Here is a 17,765-nt window from a genome sequence, read left to right as displayed (position 1 = left end):
GTTACTTTGGGCATAAATCGATCAAAAAAAAAAAAAAAAAAAAAAAATGCACACAAAAAATGTACTTTTCTACTTTTCAAAATTTATAATGATTCTTAGGTAGTAAAACCTCAAGTTCCAGAAAAAATGAAATGTATTAACATCTATTGGAAGAATATCACAGGATACACTTAAAGGCTTAAGTACCCGTAGATTTACAACAATGTTACCCGAAGTATGGGTGAGGGATAATCAATAATTGGAACAAGGAAGGTTTTTTAGCTTACCTGAGCCAAAGGCTCAAGTGAGCTTTTCTGATCAAAGATTGTCCTTTCGTCCGTCGTCTGTAAATTTTTCTATTTTCGACTTCTTCTCAAGAACCACTGGGCCAATTTCAACCAAAATTGCTATAATGCATCCTTGTTTGAAAGGGATTTTATTTTGTTCTCAGGAAATCCCATGCCCTCATTCAAGGGGAGATAATTAAGAATTCGTGAAAATTTGGTGGCATCTTTTAAAGATCTTCTTCTCAAGAACCACTTGGAAAAAAAAGAAACATAGTTGAAAGCTTCATTACGTACTCTAGATTCAATGTTGTTCATATCATAACCCCTGGGAGTAGGGCAGGGTCAAAGATTGTCATAGGAATATATAGGATATGTCTTTGAAAATCTTCTCGAAAACAACAAAAGCATGATTAGTCATGTTATCATAGAAGTATCCTCAAGTAGTGTAGATTTAAGTTTGTTCCAATCATGATCCCTGGGGGTAGGGCAGGGTCACAACAGGGGGTCAAAGTTTACCATAGGAGTATATAGAAAATATCTTTGAAAATCTTGTGTAGAATAGCTAAGTCATTATTAGAGGTATTAATATAGGCTCAACTAGGATATATGGATAAGTAGTACCGTTAAAAAATTTTATAAGCCAAAGGGCTGAAGAATTAATGTGCATTGCTAATGAATACGAGAAAATTTGGAGAAATTCTAGGTAGCATAGAAACTTTTTGGTAAAAGTGTGGACATATAAACAGGTGGATAGGTTGACAGGTCGACGGGAAGACAGGTTGACAGGTCGACAGAATGTTTGGTTGACAGGTCGACGGGTTGACAGGTAGACAGGTTAACGAGTCGACAGATTGACATGTCAACGGGTTGACAGGTCGACGGGTCGACAGGTAAACAGGTCGACAGGTTGACGGGTCGACAGGTCGACGGGTTGACGGGTCGACAGATTGATAGATTGTTTGCTTGACAGGTCTACATGTATTCAGGAAGACAAGTCGACGGGTTGACAGGTTGACAGGTCAACGGATTGACAGGTCGATAGGTCAACGGTTTATTATCTTCAGTGGTTTCCTGCACTAACCCTAATCTCTCGGGGGGGGGGGGGGTTGAGGACTTAACCTAATTTCTCAGGTCGGTTGGAGGACTAACCCTAAACTTTCCGATGGGTTCGAGGACTAACCCTAATCTCTCGGGAGGATTCGAGAAAATACGCTAATGAGGTGTCAACTGTCGACCTGTCCAACAACATACAATCAATCAATCGACCTGTCGACCTTTGTTGTGATGGATAAGATTTCGCAATTTGATGTCGACCTGTCGACCTTAATTTTGAGGGAGAGTTTACCAACTAGGTTTCAACTGTCGACCTGTCGACCTTAGATAACAATACAGGTTAAGTGTCAAATTGTCAACCATTTATAGAAAAACTCTTCTTGTGAATTATTTTTTTAAACGCATTTATTCGACGTAATAAGGCAAAACACTAGCTTTTTTGTTTTATAAAGGAAACTATTTCTTTCCTTGTTTTAAATGTGAAATATGTTATTCGGTTTTACGGATCTACTTTTCCGTATACCCTAGTTGAACCTTAATATAGACGTATCCTCAGGTAGTGTAGATTCAAGTTTGTTCCAATCATGACCCTTGGCGGTAGGGCAGGGCCACAACAGGGGGTCAAAGTTTACCATAGGAGTATATAGGAAATATCTTTGAAAATCTGCTTGTGTAGAATAGCTAAGTCATCAAGTGTGTTCAAATCATTACCCCTGGGGTTCGGTGCAAGCAAAACTAAAGATGGGGCAAAAGTTTAAAATAGGAATATGTAGGTGTAATGGTTTGCAAAAAATACATTGAAGGCTTCAAATTGTGGAATGACCTGACAACCCTTGGAACGGACTAGCCAAAGGGTATATAAGGCAAAGCTTTGGAAAGTCAGGCATTCAGAAGCTAGCTGATGAAGTTGGCTGTTAAATCAGCACTTAAGAAGTTAAGGATAAAATCAAAATAATAGTATTAAAGTTGTAAGCACCAGTGGCAAGTATGCTAGGGAATTGATGTTAAGTCCTAGGTGTAGTAAATCTGAAGAAAATTGAGACATCCGGTTCTATCTATCAACAAGAACTTAGGAGAGAAATAGTGCAAGTAGTACCTTACCCAGTCCTCGTCTCTAGATCAGAGAAAAAGTTAAGTACTGTGTGATTTACCCTCAGACAGAGTGGTCTTTATAATTATTCCAATCATTAACTCAGAGCAAAAGGAAAACCTAAATATCCCTTGTAAGAACCTGATCATATACGTTACACAGTAGATATCTTGAAAAGTCTTTTCCTCAAGAACAACTAAGCCATTATTATTCATATTTATACAGAAGCAACCTTTGGTATTGTAGAATCAAGTTTGTTCAAATTATGATCCCCAGGGGATGAGGGAGCACACCATAGAGTCAAAGTTTTTCATAAGGATATATAGAAAATCTTTTGCTCAAGAACAGCAAAACCATGATTAGTCAAATTAATATAGAAGCATTCACAAGTAGTGTAGATTAAAATTTGTTCAAATTTAGGTGCGTAGGATTTTGCAGTAATAAGCGATTAGAATTTTACATAGCAATACGTAAAGGAAAAAAAAAATATTTAAGTTCATCTTTTTAAGAAGAGCAAAACCGTGATTAGTAATATGATGTGGAAGCATCCTGAGGTAGTGTAAGTTTAGTTCACCCCCCCCCCCCCCCGCCGTTAAACTTTTCAATACTGAACTGATTTCTGCCTTTTCCGAGCCAATATGCTCAGGTGAGTATTGTGGCCCGTGCCTTGTTTTCTATTCGCAATCGTACAACAGTAATAATTACAAATTTCATAGAGTTGTTTAATGAAAAATTATAGAAAAAAAAATCGAAACACATAATATTAATAGATCACCTACTGCAAATGTACATTGGAGTCATTAGTTTAAATTTTAACTACCTGAAATAATGCGTTTCTCACAAAAAAATATATATATATATATAAAAATCATTGAAATGAAGTTAACTACTATTGGCTATTTCTTTTCTTAAGGTTGATGCTTTTTTTTCAAAATTTTTTCAAAAGATCTCAAAGCTTCCATGGTCCCTACATTAATAATGTATATAAAATAACACTCTGTCTATAGATTAACAGTTTTATAAGATTATTTTTCACAAGTTTACTCTAGTGGCTGTGTGTATAGGGGAGGGGAGGGGGGGGGGGAAGAAGAGAAGGGTTGATGTGTGACGTTCAAATTTTGTAGGGGCTGCAAATCTATTCTACTTTTTTCCGTGACTCGCTGCCTTTACAATGCTTTCCCCCCTTCACTTTGTTAGGTAAATTGGATTAGTGTTTTTTCTTCAGGAGTGTGTCTACTCAATATGTCTGATTCATTTATTACTGGCGTAGACTGAAAAGATTCTCCAAATATGTGTTAAAATCCATGTTTACAATTTTCACAATCACTTAGCTATAACGTCTCAACCGCTCTACTACACTGTATGACGCATCAGCCTACGACACTGCTTTGCAAAAAGGCAGAGGCAAAGTAAATATTTAATAAACAGAACACTCAATTTTTTGGAAGTTGAATACAGCATTTATTTTTCTCGTGAGACAGGATTTTTTTTAATTTCCACTCGTACTTTGGACTCGAGAAAATATTAGAATATCCTGTTTCATATCCAACTACAAAACATTGAATATCCTATAAATACATTTCAACCCGGCATTAATGTCATGATAATTTAAGTGAAGGCATGCAACGATGTTTCTCCTATATGTGTTAAACGCACTGGTTAGCAGCACAGAGAAGAGAGTAATAAATAGTTTAAAATTTTCTTCACAAGAACAACAGGACCAAAATTACATTCATTTGTATTTGTAGGTATTCCTGATTATGTTAATAGTGATTTTTTTTTCAAATCATGACCCCAGTGGGTACCTGTAAGACAAGGCCACAATAGGGAATAAATATCAAATGGAAGGATAGCTAAAATAGTTAGCATAATCTTTTTTCTTGTGTACTTTGTGAAGATTGTTAATGATTTTTTTGGTAATCTACATATTCTTATTTCAAACTTCAGTCTCCTTTTCGATGCCAAACCCCAGCCTGGGGTTATGATTTTAAAAAAAAAAAAAAAAAAAGATCGAAAACTATGCACAAAAAATTGCATATTTTTTGTTTTTGACCCAATGGTTCTAAAAAAAAATTATAGGATTCAACCCTATTTTCCTTGTGCTTGGAGCTAGGGTTTGGTTAAAACTGGACCACTAGTACATGTGAAGGAGACGAAAATGTGAAAGGTTAATAGATGTCAGAGAAACGGGCAAGACACAAATCCTGGTCAGGCAAGCTTTCTTGGCTCAGATGAGCTAAAGGATGTATATATTGATATGAAATGATGGTTTTCTTTATTCTTCGTTTTACATCCAATTACAAATTAATATTAATCATGAAAGAAGGGACAGACTATATGCCTATGAAATAAGAAAGTGGAAATAAAATAAAACAAACAAACTTAAAGACTAAAAAGAAATATTAGCCGAAGTGCGAATTTCCATAAAAAGACATTACACTTGTGTATAAAATTACTCCAACTGAATGCTAGAAAATTTCCAATTGATTGAAGTTTTATTCAATAATTATTCAAAGATTCCCGATGCTCAATACATTGATAACTTTACGTTAATTATCAATGTGTACACAATCTGGTATCCTTTAACGTTCATGACAGAACACAATATTTTATCATTTCTTCCCAGAGTTTATATCATTTAATACAGATCTTCCAAGTCCCTAATTTCACAATTTGTATGACGAAAGGAATTATTATTATATTTTCTGAATAGAAATATATATGATTGCTATTTTTAGTCACAACTGATTTTAGTTTTCTGACAAAGATAAGTGTAATAATAATTACACTTGATGTCGTGCCACTTCCAATTATCAGCCTTTAGTGCTACAATACAGTTTTCTTTTCGTCCTAGTTGTCCTGGTTGCCCATCTGCCCAGTTGCCCTCTTCCACTCTGGACCCATCTGACTCATATACATAGATACCTTCTTGAAGGATATCGGTCACCCCAATCCATGTAAAATTAAATCCTCAAAAAGAAACATAATAAAATCTTCATTATTTCATTTATTTACCAAATTTGATGTTTATGTCGTTTGGAATACCGTCTGCTTTTTTGACTATAATTGTTACATTTTGCTTTAACAAAAACAAGGATTAGAATTAAGAAAAATAAATATGGTAAAATCTTCTGTTAGAAGATATGTAAAGCAAATATGACGAAGAAAATCTATATTTTTTTTCTAAGCTTTTTTTTTAGTTCCTAGCAATTTCAGGCGATTATCGGATGCATTTGTTATTTGTTTTACTTTGAATTAGGTCAAACTGTTCTTAAATTTAAAGTAATATGAGTATTGAACAGTCTTTTATTATCTTTCGTTTATGTTGTAATTTTCCGCTGCAATAAGTAATGTTCTAAATTTCAAAAGGGTATGGTCTAATATTCCACCATATTTCAAGTTGAATGTCCACGCCTTGTATATTTTTTCTTTTAAATATTCATTTACTATAGCTTCCAGACTTTTTATTTACAAAAATCATCCTACAATGTCTAGATAATGAAAGTCTGGAAATAATCCTTCGACGGGTTCATGTTCTTCTTTACCATACAACTGTAGTGCTGGACACGTCATTACTCGTGTTACTGGTGAAGTAGATATAGCTTTTACCGAGGAATTTAAATCACCTATTTAAAAGAACCAAAATTTAGGGAAACCCGGTTTTTCATTCATAAATGTTATGAATTTCGTGGAAGATAACGCCAGGCGTAGGCAAAACACGAAACGGAAGATCTTGACATTTTGTCAGAATGGATTAAAAGTATCAGATGGATATTGAAATCTCGCATTTAGCGGCTGAGGGGCAACATTAAAATCATCCATCCTTCTGTCTTCAGTAAAACAAAAGTGAATAAAAAGAATTAGATGGATTACACAATAAAAATGTACTATCCAAGTTGACAAAGCAGGTAAAACCATTGTCTTTGTTTGTAAGGTTTAATTGTATTTTAGGGGAACATGGATTTAATTCTTCAAGTGGTGACCCAGCTTATACTCATAGTTCCCTCTCTAAGCAGGGAATTCTTCAAAATCATAATTTCCGTTTTATATATTTCATATATTCCAAGCAATCAAACTGATTTTGAATTCTCATACCGATAGAAACCGGCATGTTGTAATTACGAAAAATTTCTAAACAAAGGCAGGTTATTGACAAATAAGTTGATGATATAAGCATATCAGCAATTTCGCTTAAAGTCAACATTTTGCCAATTATATAGTCGATTCACTGACTTTTCAGCAAACACAATATATCGTCAAGTCGAATGTTGACTGACGTTTTGCATACAGATTGATTGGCCATTTTTTTCTGAATTGTCTACGGATTTTTCCTTGAGTGTATCATTAGGAGCACACTGCAGATGTGAGCGGGTGTAACAGGGAATGGCTATCACCTGATCCCACCTCTGGTGCTTTTAAAGGTCTGTATTTGCTCTGCTCCCAATTGTATTGTTTCAATGGACTTGTGAGCTTGATTACTGTTCATTACCTTCATATTTCGTACCTTTTTTGTGTTTACGTCTGCCAACATATTCGGTAAACATTCTCTGAGAATGATAAATTTTTAAACCAAGGCAGGCTAATGACAGATAACTTGATGTTATAGATATATCAACAACCTTATCTAAAGCCAGCATATCGTAAATTCTATGGTCATTAAAATGACTTTTTGAAATACAACCTATAACTTTGGCTGACGTGCTTGATACCAATTGTTAGGCCTTTGCTTTTATACTAAATTTGACTCTGTCTAATCAATACATATGAGTCAGGTCGCGTGTGTCCGGACGAGAGGGGGTGCTTACTATTTCTAGGCACCTGGTCATACCTCTGGAATTTCTGCGAGTCCGTGTTTTATGCCCTCTTTATAGATTTGTATTGTTTTTTGATTGATCACCGTTCGTTATCTTCCTTTTCTCATTTTATCTACTTAGTTTTTATTCCGTATCTACCCAATCCACTTGAGCAGTAAGTACTAATAGAAATATCTATGTTCGATTAATATTATTTGTCCCGCTCGCCAATAGCTAGCTTTTAACATCTCGTGGTCGTTGTGTTAGTACTGGTATTCTTTTTTTTTTTTTTACCAAAACAATTTCTTTTGATTATTTACATAATGTTATGGTTATTTCTCCGCCTATTTGACGTGTATTTGTCTAAAAGGTTGACTAACAGATACATTCATAATAATTTGCTTACCTGTAATTAATATATAATTTGCCTATTCAAACAAAAAAAAATAATAATAATACCAGTGTTCTTCTTCTTTGCAATTACAAATGAATCTGCTATTATTTTTACCTTATCATGTATTAATTTTAGATAATGACTGGATATGCTTTCCATTGCCCATGCCTTGTGTATGGGAACATTTTCATATCTGCATATTTCTGATCTGTAAGAGTCGCCCACGTGGTTAGAGCGTCTGCTCTAGAGTCACATAGTAAGGATCTGATCCTAAGTCTCGAGTTCGAATCCACTGCGGCACGTGGAGACCAATCCTCCGTAAAAGACCGTATAAACCGAGGTCCCGTGTCGCAGTAGGTGCTGGCACGAATAAGATCCCTCAATGCTCAATGTCCCTGACTGCCTAGTATAGGTATAAATTTGCAGCCATCAACCGGCAAGTGGTGGCGTCTCCATATGAGTGAAAAATTTTCGAGAGGGACGTTTAACAATAAACAAGCAAACAAGCAAACAAACTGTTCTGTAAGCTGTGTTAATATTCATTCTATTTTTATCTTTTCTGATGAAGTTGTAAATAAATTATATGTATTATAGTTTGTGTTGAAGACAGTCCTTTTTATTTGGGGGGATTTAAGTTATTTAATATATTTATCTAAGCTTAATGCAAATTTGAATCTTACATTTTTAAGCAAGTATCAAGCATTTTTCTGTAATCTTGAATCCTTTTCACTGATACTTTGAATTGATACAATTTTATTCAAACAGTTTAATCGAGTAAGTATCAAACACATTGTTTTGATCTTCTAGCTACTTAGTCTATACATTGAAACTACTCATTGACGTTGTGCAATAGTTTTACCCATGCTCAATCAGTATTATAGCTCCAGCCAGCCAATTTCAAGGTCAAACACCTTTTGGTCATGCTGTCTATGGAGCTATTAGTTTTTTCTTAATTCGTTTTGTTTTGATTATTCACAATTGTTTTGATTGTCTGTCTATTTGACATATGTATTTTGTCTGATAGGTTGACTTACATCTATTACATCAGTCCTTAGAGACATGAATGTCATAGCCCTTTTATTTATTTGCCTGCCTCTTACGATAAATAAATACAGGTAAGCCTGTGTTGGTATTCTGCTTGATTACACAAAGAACAGAGAACATTGCTTAATATGTGGTTTATGTTGTGAAAATTTACCTCGTTTAACTAACTCTAGCTCAATTGCTATCCTGTCCGGTACGTCTATATTTTCAAGAAGATCTCCACCAATATTTTTGCAGCTGATCTAAAAGTACATTGTAAGATTTTTAAAAAATGCAGAATTTAGTCTAGGAAATCATAACTGCGAAACATCTACTTGTTCATAAGAACATTGCTTTCCACAAGTTATCCACAAGGAATATTGATTCAAAAACTTCTACGAGAGAAGAAGAAAACATTTGATGTTTCCTTCAACTCGACATTGAGATAAATTGACGATGTTTATCAATTAACAATAGTTACTTCCATTCATACGTTGACTCGATATCTCCCAGTGAATATGAAAGAAAACACATTACAGAGTCTGCCACATCTATTTCATATTTGCATGTTTTACTAACTGTAGACGAAAAGAGCCAGCTTAAAACTAAATTGTAAGACAAAATGACGCACGATATGAATTCAGGTTTTACATCTTGAAATCTCCTTATTTATGACTGTAGTGATTTTTTGCTATCACCTGTATATGGTGTTCACGTCTCCCAACTAATCGATACTCAAGAGCATGTTAGAGTACGATCATTTTAACTGAGGCAGAGTAGTGACAGATAAGTTGATGTTACATGGATTTCAACAACCTCGTGTAAAGTCAGCATTTCGTAAATTCTATGATCATTATAATGAACGGTTTAGCAAATATAACCTCATTGTGTATTAAATATAACTACGAATGTTCAGTATATCTGATCATTCCATAGACTTACGGCGTATGTGTCCGGTTAATAGGGGACGCTTTCTCCCTTTAAGCACCTGACTGCACCTGTGGAATTTCCGTATTTTATGCCATCTTCATAGATTTGCATTGTTTGTAGATTTTTTTTAGATCGATCATTATTTGTTATCTTTACCATTTTCATTATTAACTAAACATATTTTGCTCACCAATGCATCATGGAAAGTCAGAGCACTGCTTGAGAATAGGTAACTGTTGGTTTCGAATTGAATCCATTCACCGATTTGTGCTGTTACTTATTTAAAAAAGAAGAAGAAAAACATGAGAAACATACACTCATAGAAATGATTTTTTTTCTTTTTATTTCGATACAAAGTGACATATCATGATGCAAGAACTAATAATGATAATAATAATGCATGTTAAGATACGCTGTGTGGCAGGAAATCTTAAATATTTACTCTATGCAAAACTCTTGACTCAAAGGAGAGATAGCTATAACTTTTTGGAGTATTCAGTTCAATAGTATAATGTTTTTCTAGACCTCATGGATCCAGTTTTAATTGTTTTTGCTATACTTAAATCCTTTCATAACCACAGAAAAATAAAAAGACGTCGACTTACGGTTTGATTGGTTCTGTTGTTCTCTCAGTTTGTCAAATTCTTGCTTCAGGATTTCTTCTTGTTCTATCAAAAGAAGAATAGATTATTTCTTTTTTTAATGAAGTGTACATGACTTTTCGTCTTCGTTTTTTTTTTTTGTCCTGTAGCAGACAATTTAGCATTTGATGCATATATCACTTTAACATTCTTATGATAATATGAAAGGACATTAGTATCATTTATATAGATGTAACTCACGAGTTATATTTTTAAGTCTTTCCTGTGCGTATCCTTCCTGTTGTTTCAACAACCAATCACGATCTATAATTCATCAAAAGCAAATCAACAAATAAATAAATGAATCGATAAATAAAGGAAAACATTTAAGGTCCTAATAATAATAATACTTATAACAATAATAATAATAATATGTCTACGTATACCGACTGAGCTACAATGAACCATGAAACTCTCGGAGATCGACTCATTCTATTTGTAATATTTCTATTTAAGTTCTTGAATATTAGGAAGAGAAGCTATTTTAGTTTTCCAATATTGACTGTCGGAAATGTCTGTTTGCTTCGACAGGGAATGCATAATAAAGTCATAAAGTCGAACTGCATGTGTGGTGGTTTTCGTTTAATATTCAAGATCTCATTCTGATAATATAAAAATACGGAACGCAATCCATGACTAGGTAGTAAAAATCAAAGCTATGCAGCATATAGAAAATCTAAGAATTTACGAAAATATGATAACACCCTCTGAATGTCTTTAAAACATTGCAAATGCATATTGAATGAGTTGCGGACCACAAATTTATGTATAGCTGTTTTTCTTTTCTTTTCTTAATTTTTGTATATACGAAAACTTAAGGAATTCGATGATAAATATTTTATTTTCTTGCAAAAACATATATTTATATGTTTAATTAATTAAGTTAACAAAATAAAGGAAAAAAATACAACTTACCTTTACTTTTATTTTTTTCAACACTAAAGAGTGCGGTCATAGTGGCGAGTCCAGTAATGAGAGCGAGGATGAGGAAGACCATTATGATCTTTTTTAAATACCTCTTCGACGTATCATATTTCCTGGAGTTTCCTTTGTTAGCAATAGATTTCCATGGCTTTGAGAGCATCGAATAAAAGGAAGTATCATATCATATATAAAATAGATAAGTATTAAAAGAACAAACAAAAACAAACAAACGAACAAAACCAAAACAGAACGATTTTCCTTGACAACAATAAATTGGCAGCAGCTACGGACAAATATAAACATATAAATGTAAAAGATAAATAATGAGTAGATAGATTTCTTCGCACAAAAAGTTATATATTTTATTACCTGATCAAATCCATGACCGTCTTCAGATTCCTTGAATTAAAGCAATAAATAAATAAATAAAATATATAAAAATGAGATAGAAAAAAAACCAAATTATTCAAATAAAAATGTGAAAAAGAAATGTATTTAAATACGAATGGGAGTATTACAAATACCTTACTAGATACTTTATCGTTCGTTTTACATATTTTTTTTTCGAAATCAAATTATGCAAATTTTATACTTATCAAATCTTGAAATCATACTTGAAAATGACATGTTTCCTTTTTCTTGATGATTGTGATTAAATATTTTCTCTTTTATTTTAATGGAGACATAAGTCAAGAAATGACGAGAAAAGTCGTATACAATTACCATTATAGAGCACTAATGCATGTCTTAATACAATAGTGTGTTGGAATAAAAAATGCGAAACAGTTTTTGAGATATGTACCATTGCCTCATATGAATGATTGTCCCGGGTTTCAAAGGACAGATGTTCGTACTTGTTTTGTGGTTCTACCTATTAAAAAAGAATAAAAATTAATTGGATAGTTCGTCTTCTATTCAGTGTTCATTTACATTTAGTTTTACGTAAATGGTTACATAAAACAATACCTTTTTATTTTAACATTTTTTTTTCGGGGGGGGGTATATTTGTTTTTATTTTGTTTGTTTGTTTGTTGTTTTTTTAAGAACAAGTAACATATACAATATATAAGCAAAAAACAGAATATAGAAAAAAAATAAAAACAGTCCAGACCCAAACACAATTTTTCTATATTATGAAGAAATAAGAGGAAGAAAAATTACAGACGAAGAAGAGGAATGTTGATGATATTGAAGAAGAAGACAATGTGCGTGACTCAAAATACTCTTTGTCCAGTGTCAAACATGCTAATATACATGTAGTAACTAAACACTTTACAATGGGATTCCTGGGGCTTTTTTACATTAGGAGTAAAATCTCTTTGCACTGTTTTATTTAATTTTCAAGAAGCAAAACAATAATCTTTTTTTTTTCTATAAAATAAATATTAATCATGTCATTGTCCTACATCTTTAGATTTAAAAACTATCGTTGAAGACAGGAACATCTTATTATCGCGAGAAATATATGTTACATATTGAACATCCTCAAATCATGTTTATGTTTCTTTAAAAAAAAAAGACCGTTGTTTCCTTTACATGGCACTTCCACTTCCAGTAGCTACGATAAGTAGCATTGTCTGACAAGCCCTTTCCACTATAAATGCGGTGCTGCTGTTTTGCAGGACAAATTCATATCTCCTGGCGAAGTTTTAGTTGGCTGATAATTAAATGACGTTTCTAAACAAATGCTGTTACGTCATATATCACTAAACTGTATCAAATCGCTCTGCGAAACAGCAGTACCGAGATCGTGAAAAAGTCTATCGTGTTACTTAACGTAGGTCGCGGGTTTGCAGGCCTTTTAAAAGTGTCCGAAAACATACCATGAAAATTAGTTATATGATTCATCTGCCTTTGTTTTACATTCTCTGAAAATTTTATAAAATTCGTCTGCATCGTTTTTATGTAATTAAATTCCAAAGATGCCATTGTTGTAGTAACATTTTCGACGTTATTGTATTGAATTATATAGAAAAAACGTCGATTTCGGCTCGTTTTCAGGAAAGATTTTTTTTCAAAAAATATCATTAACTTTTAAATGGTGCAGACGAAATTGTTCCCCCTTTGGTATCTTAAAATAGAATTGACTTGAAATAAATCTATGTAAAAAAATTAATATGTCTTCGAGTTTTTTTTCTCGTAATTTAAATGTAGATATTTGCTTTTATATCGCAAAATGTAACATTTTTAAGAACTACGTCATTAGATATCGCGACGTCACGCTTGACGTCGTGAATATCGACCCAGTATACAGAGCAGAAAAACAAATTAAAATATTTTTAATTCACGTCTATTTGCTTTCATATGACCCACGAATCGTATCATAATAATTCAATAGCAATGAAATGATTATTAGACATTTCTCTTCTAATATTCTTTGTATGTCTCATATTAGTGAAAATTATCTCAATCAGTTATCGACAATCAGTCCTTTAGTTTCTCTCTTTCAATGTATTTTCTTTATATGTTGTTTTCTTACCGTTTCTTTTCTTTTCTTTTTGTTTTGTTTTCTTTTCCTTTTGTTTTGTTTTATAACATTAATTCGACTGGTTGGACATGGAAAGCAAAGTAGATAACAGCATTGTAAGCCGTTACTTACACAGGCGCTTTGGGGTATTGACCGCCCCCTCCCCTTCCATTTTTTTCTTTTTAAATCTGGGGTCGAGTCACCTTTTTCTTATGTTTAAATTCTAATATGTACTATATGTTATCAATAATGTAACCCTTTTGTCTCTTTAAACTGTTTTTAAAAATATAGCTTTGGACTGATACATAAAAATGCGTCCCTTTTTTTTTCTTTTTAAATCTGGGGTCGAGTCACCTTTTTCCTATTTTTGTATCCTAACATGTAATATATGCTATCGATAATGTAACCCCTTTGTCTCTATAAGCTGTTTTTAAATAGATCGTTTCGACTGATACATAAAAAGAGAGATTTTCTCGTCGCTTAACTCACTTCTTTAACTTAAACTTCGCATGATTATTTATCTAAAGCATAAGAAAACATGAACTATGCAGACATCAATAATTTTTTTTTTTTTTTTTTTTACACATTCTTCTTTCGTTTCATATTTCCATTTAATTTCATGTTCCCCCGATTAGTAAATATTTCGATTAAATCACCCTCATCTAAGGGCATCTTTACGGCCTAAGGGTAAATTGTCCGTATTAGAATATAAAAATAGGAAAAGGTGACTCGACCCTAGATTTAAAGAGAAAAAAATGGAAAAGGGGAATCCATATCCCAAGTGCCTGTGTTTACTTACAGGAGGTCAGTGTCGCTAAATAAATGTATTAGTTTATTTTCATAGTAACTTAGCAGTTTTTAATTTGTGATAAACCTCTTAATATATTTTCAAAATGTCCTTTTTAAAAATAAAGGTTAAACTTTTAAATGTAATAGGTGTATTTGCGATTGTTTGTATAATGATTTCTCTGTTAATTAAACAAACTGTTAATTCAAATACGTTCAAAAGAAAAGAGGTCAGTTGAAACTTGTGCCTATATCGTTTCGCGATACCATGTGATATCTAATCAATCGCAAATTTCGCGGACTTTTCCGACAAGGCGAAAATTCCGAGCGATTGATAAAACATAATGAAACGCTTTTTAATACTTCCAGTTGGATTCGAATCGTAATAAGCCTTCATTATATTTGATAAATTCAGTTTGTTCTATAAATAATATTACACTAAAGTACCATTTCCAACAAAGTTATATCTAAATATCGTATCGACTATATATTCAAATCGTAAAAAGCCTTCATTATTTGTGATAAGTTGTGCCTTAAATAATATAACAATAATATACCAATTCCAACAAAAGTTATAGCTACATAACGATGTACTGAAATTTCTTTTTCATTGTGACGTCATAATCAAATGTGCACAAGAAAGACGCCCAAACCATATAAATTGCGTACCCACTTTTAATGACGTTAGCAAACCCGCGACCTACGTTAAGTGCAAGTCTCTGTAAGAATCATGCAAAGTAGGTTTGAAAGTGAATCACAAAGGTTCTCAGAATTTGATGATTTTCACCACACAGATTTCTCTTGCGCTATAAATCATGTATACAAAATGAAAAAAAAAGTTTTGGGTCATGGTTACTATGGAAACATGGCTAAAGAAATTTCCCTAGCAACCAGTCAATTTTCCATGTGTATAGACAAAAAAATCACTAATCTTTAGGGCTTGAAATTGATTGTGAATATTTAAGAATTTCTTATTATTTATTCTTATCGTAAAGATAAACATTTAAAGTGTTTTCACGATACATTGCATAGAAATAAGATTTTGAGATATATCTGTACTAAACATGGGTAGATATGAATGTTTTGCGTTTTTGCTGATTCAGCATTTTTGTTGATTTTGGTACTTTTCAAGGCCTTATTACTCAAACTTCTGGCGTAATACAGGAGTTGTATATATTTTGCATAAAAGAAGAGGAATGCCTTTTTTGGACTTCAAATTCAAAAAGGTGTGTTTTTTGTAAAAAATCTAATCCGTTGCCTAGCAACAAAAATGGATGTTTGGATAAATAAAAATGGAAAATCGTACAATCTGAAAATTATAAATCAAAAAAAATTTTATCTGAGAGTACAAAAAAACCCAGTTTAAAGTAAGAAAATGTATCTGAGACTGCTTTGCAAACCATGAAATAGTGTAAAGATATATATCTCCATGGCAACAGCAAATTCTCCATAGCAAGAAAGCAAATAAAGTTACTTTTGGCACATATTTATGAACAATTGTAAAATATTAATCCACAGTTTGGGAGCAAATTGCGTTTAATTAAATCTGAATTTGTAATAGATGTCTTAGCAAAGTATATTTTCATAATTTTAACCCATTATCATATTTTAACCCATGGCAACAAAATCTGAGAACAGAAAAAACATTATATGTTAAGGAGAGTTAAGTGCAATTTTCTGTAACCACTTGAACTTTTTTTGGCAAGCATGGTCACCGATTTTCATTAAAAGACAGTGAACTTTACTGTGAAAACTTGATTGCAATGGGAAAATAAACATCATAATAATAATAATTTATATCTGTTTCCTTTTCAAAACAAACACCACAAGCGCGAACTAGAATGTTTTTAAACATTTACTTATGATGTTCTTAAATCCCTGAGAGTCAGCTGTGTTTACAAAAAAAAAAGCTTATTTATACATTGTTTTTTTTTTTAATTTATATAATTAAGTTTAAAAAAAGTTACATAATCCCTAGATGCATTTTCATTTCCCCTTGTCTGTCCTTCTTTATTCCCGATCATTTCTTGCTCTGTTAGCTAAAGGAAAGAAATATATATTTAATATATTTTCAGGAAAGAAAACATAACTTCACCGTACCAATTTTTTTTACTCTAATCCAGTTTAACACTTGAGAATGAAAATACATAGTAGAAAGGTATTCAAGTATTTCTTTTGACACAACGAAGATAACATGATACCATCTTCGGTGGCTCTAATCATTTAAGCATATCAAGAAAGTACATGTATATTCATATCATATACATCTAGCGACATCCTCACATTTATTGTTCTATATGTACATATCTCCTCAATACGCTTTTACCTAAGATATTTTGCCGTAAATATAAGCCAGTGATTTATACTTTCAAGAAATAGACACATAAAAATAATGATTCGTCTTTTGTTTAAATAGTCAGTACATTAGTTGGTATATTTTTTCATAGCTTATTCCCATCCTTCCATTTGTTAATTTTTAACATTGCGTAATATTATTACAATACTAGACTACCGTTCCATTCAAAGAGAAGAACAAATTCATCTACAGGATTCCATATCAAAATCCCAGAAATAATTCAAGATACACATGTGCCCGACGTCCTTAAAATAGATTGTCCCTGTTAACCCCGATGGAATCAGTTGCAAGAATTTAAATATGGATTGCTTCAAATTATTAAAACTGTGCAGCAAGGCCAGAAAGGAACAGAAGCATTAAAATCTACATGAATTTCATCATAAACTATCATGATTTTTTTTCTCATTAAATGTAGATGATGTCTATTAATGCAAAATAAAGCATTTTTGATTTCCTCTATTGATAAATTTAAGATAATTTGTGTTGGTATACCTCTGTACTAACCTCCAAAACAAAGATTGTCATTTTAAGTAAAAATAAATATTTGATATCATCAGTTTTAGACGTTTATCTATATATTTCTCTAACTGCGACTCTAATTTAAATCCATACTTTCAATTTTTAACAGATGAATTCATTATAGAAGAAAAAAAAAAGTTACCTGTACTTTTCTTTACCATCCAACCTAAAGAGGACATTAATCAACTGACGGAGCTTAATCATGTTTACACTAAAACACAGAGGAAGAAAACATTAAAGGATGAAATGCATTTCAGTATTTGACCTGAACATTGTAGGACATCTGAATGCTCCCTAAAATTCAAGCATAAAATGCAAACAGGAAGCACTAGAAATTTCTTTCAATACAGCTAAAAGTTCGGGCAAATTGAAAGCTACACTTGAAAGTATTTTTAAGTATTACAAAACGTTTATGGACAATATTTATATTTACATATAGTTTTCTGTAAGTATGTATAACGTAGTTTCAATTACACCTATACTATTTAAACGTTTCGGCAAGTTTGTAGTTAATTATTAAGCT

The 17,765-nt window shown here is 32.4% G+C and overlaps 1 protein-coding gene across 1 annotated transcript; it reads right to left on the bottom strand.

Annotated features, from left to right (window-relative positions):
* Window positions 1–5,029: 5,029 nt before the first annotated feature.
* LOC133197964 (CD209 antigen-like protein E) lies at window positions 5,030–16,398 on the bottom strand. Its single transcript, XM_061334125.1, has 9 exons — window positions 16,335–16,398; window positions 11,917–11,985; window positions 11,484–11,513; window positions 11,106–11,262; window positions 10,392–10,454; window positions 10,155–10,217; window positions 9,740–9,825; window positions 8,795–8,882; window positions 5,030–5,379 (listed from the first exon to the last, which is right to left on the bottom strand). The coding sequence occupies exons 1-9, from the start codon at window positions 16,389–16,391 to the stop codon at window positions 5,144–5,146; spliced, it is 849 nt and encodes a 282-aa protein (XP_061190109.1). The 5' UTR covers window positions 16,392–16,398; the 3' UTR covers window positions 5,030–5,143.
* Between the last annotated feature and the right edge of the window lie 1,367 nt (window positions 16,399–17,765).

This window comes from Saccostrea echinata, unplaced genomic scaffold (genome assembly GCF_033153115.1).
Source record: "Saccostrea echinata isolate AGI-Se365-2 ecotype Australia unplaced genomic scaffold, CSIRO_AGI_Sech_v1 ptg000032l, whole genome shotgun sequence".
Taxonomy (NCBI): domain Eukaryota; kingdom Metazoa; phylum Mollusca; class Bivalvia; order Ostreida; family Ostreidae; genus Saccostrea; species Saccostrea echinata.
This window is presented reverse-complemented; position numbering and strand designations above follow the sequence as displayed.

What these genes read in the sequence shown, in the direction of transcription:
- LOC133197964 (XM_061334125.1), bottom strand. Translation starts at nt 16,391, where the DNA reads ATGATCGGGAATAAAGAAGGACAGACAAGGGGAAATGAAAATGCATCT. An exon ending in ATCATTCATATGAGGCAATG is followed by an intron (nt 11,514 to 11,916) that starts GTACATATCTCA and finishes CTTTAATTCAAG; the next exon opens with GAATCTGAAGACGGTCATGG. An exon ending in TGAAAAAAATAAAAGTAAAG is followed by an intron (nt 10,455 to 11,105) that starts GTAAGTTGTATT and finishes GATGAATTATAG; the next exon opens with ATCGTGATTGGTTGTTGAAA.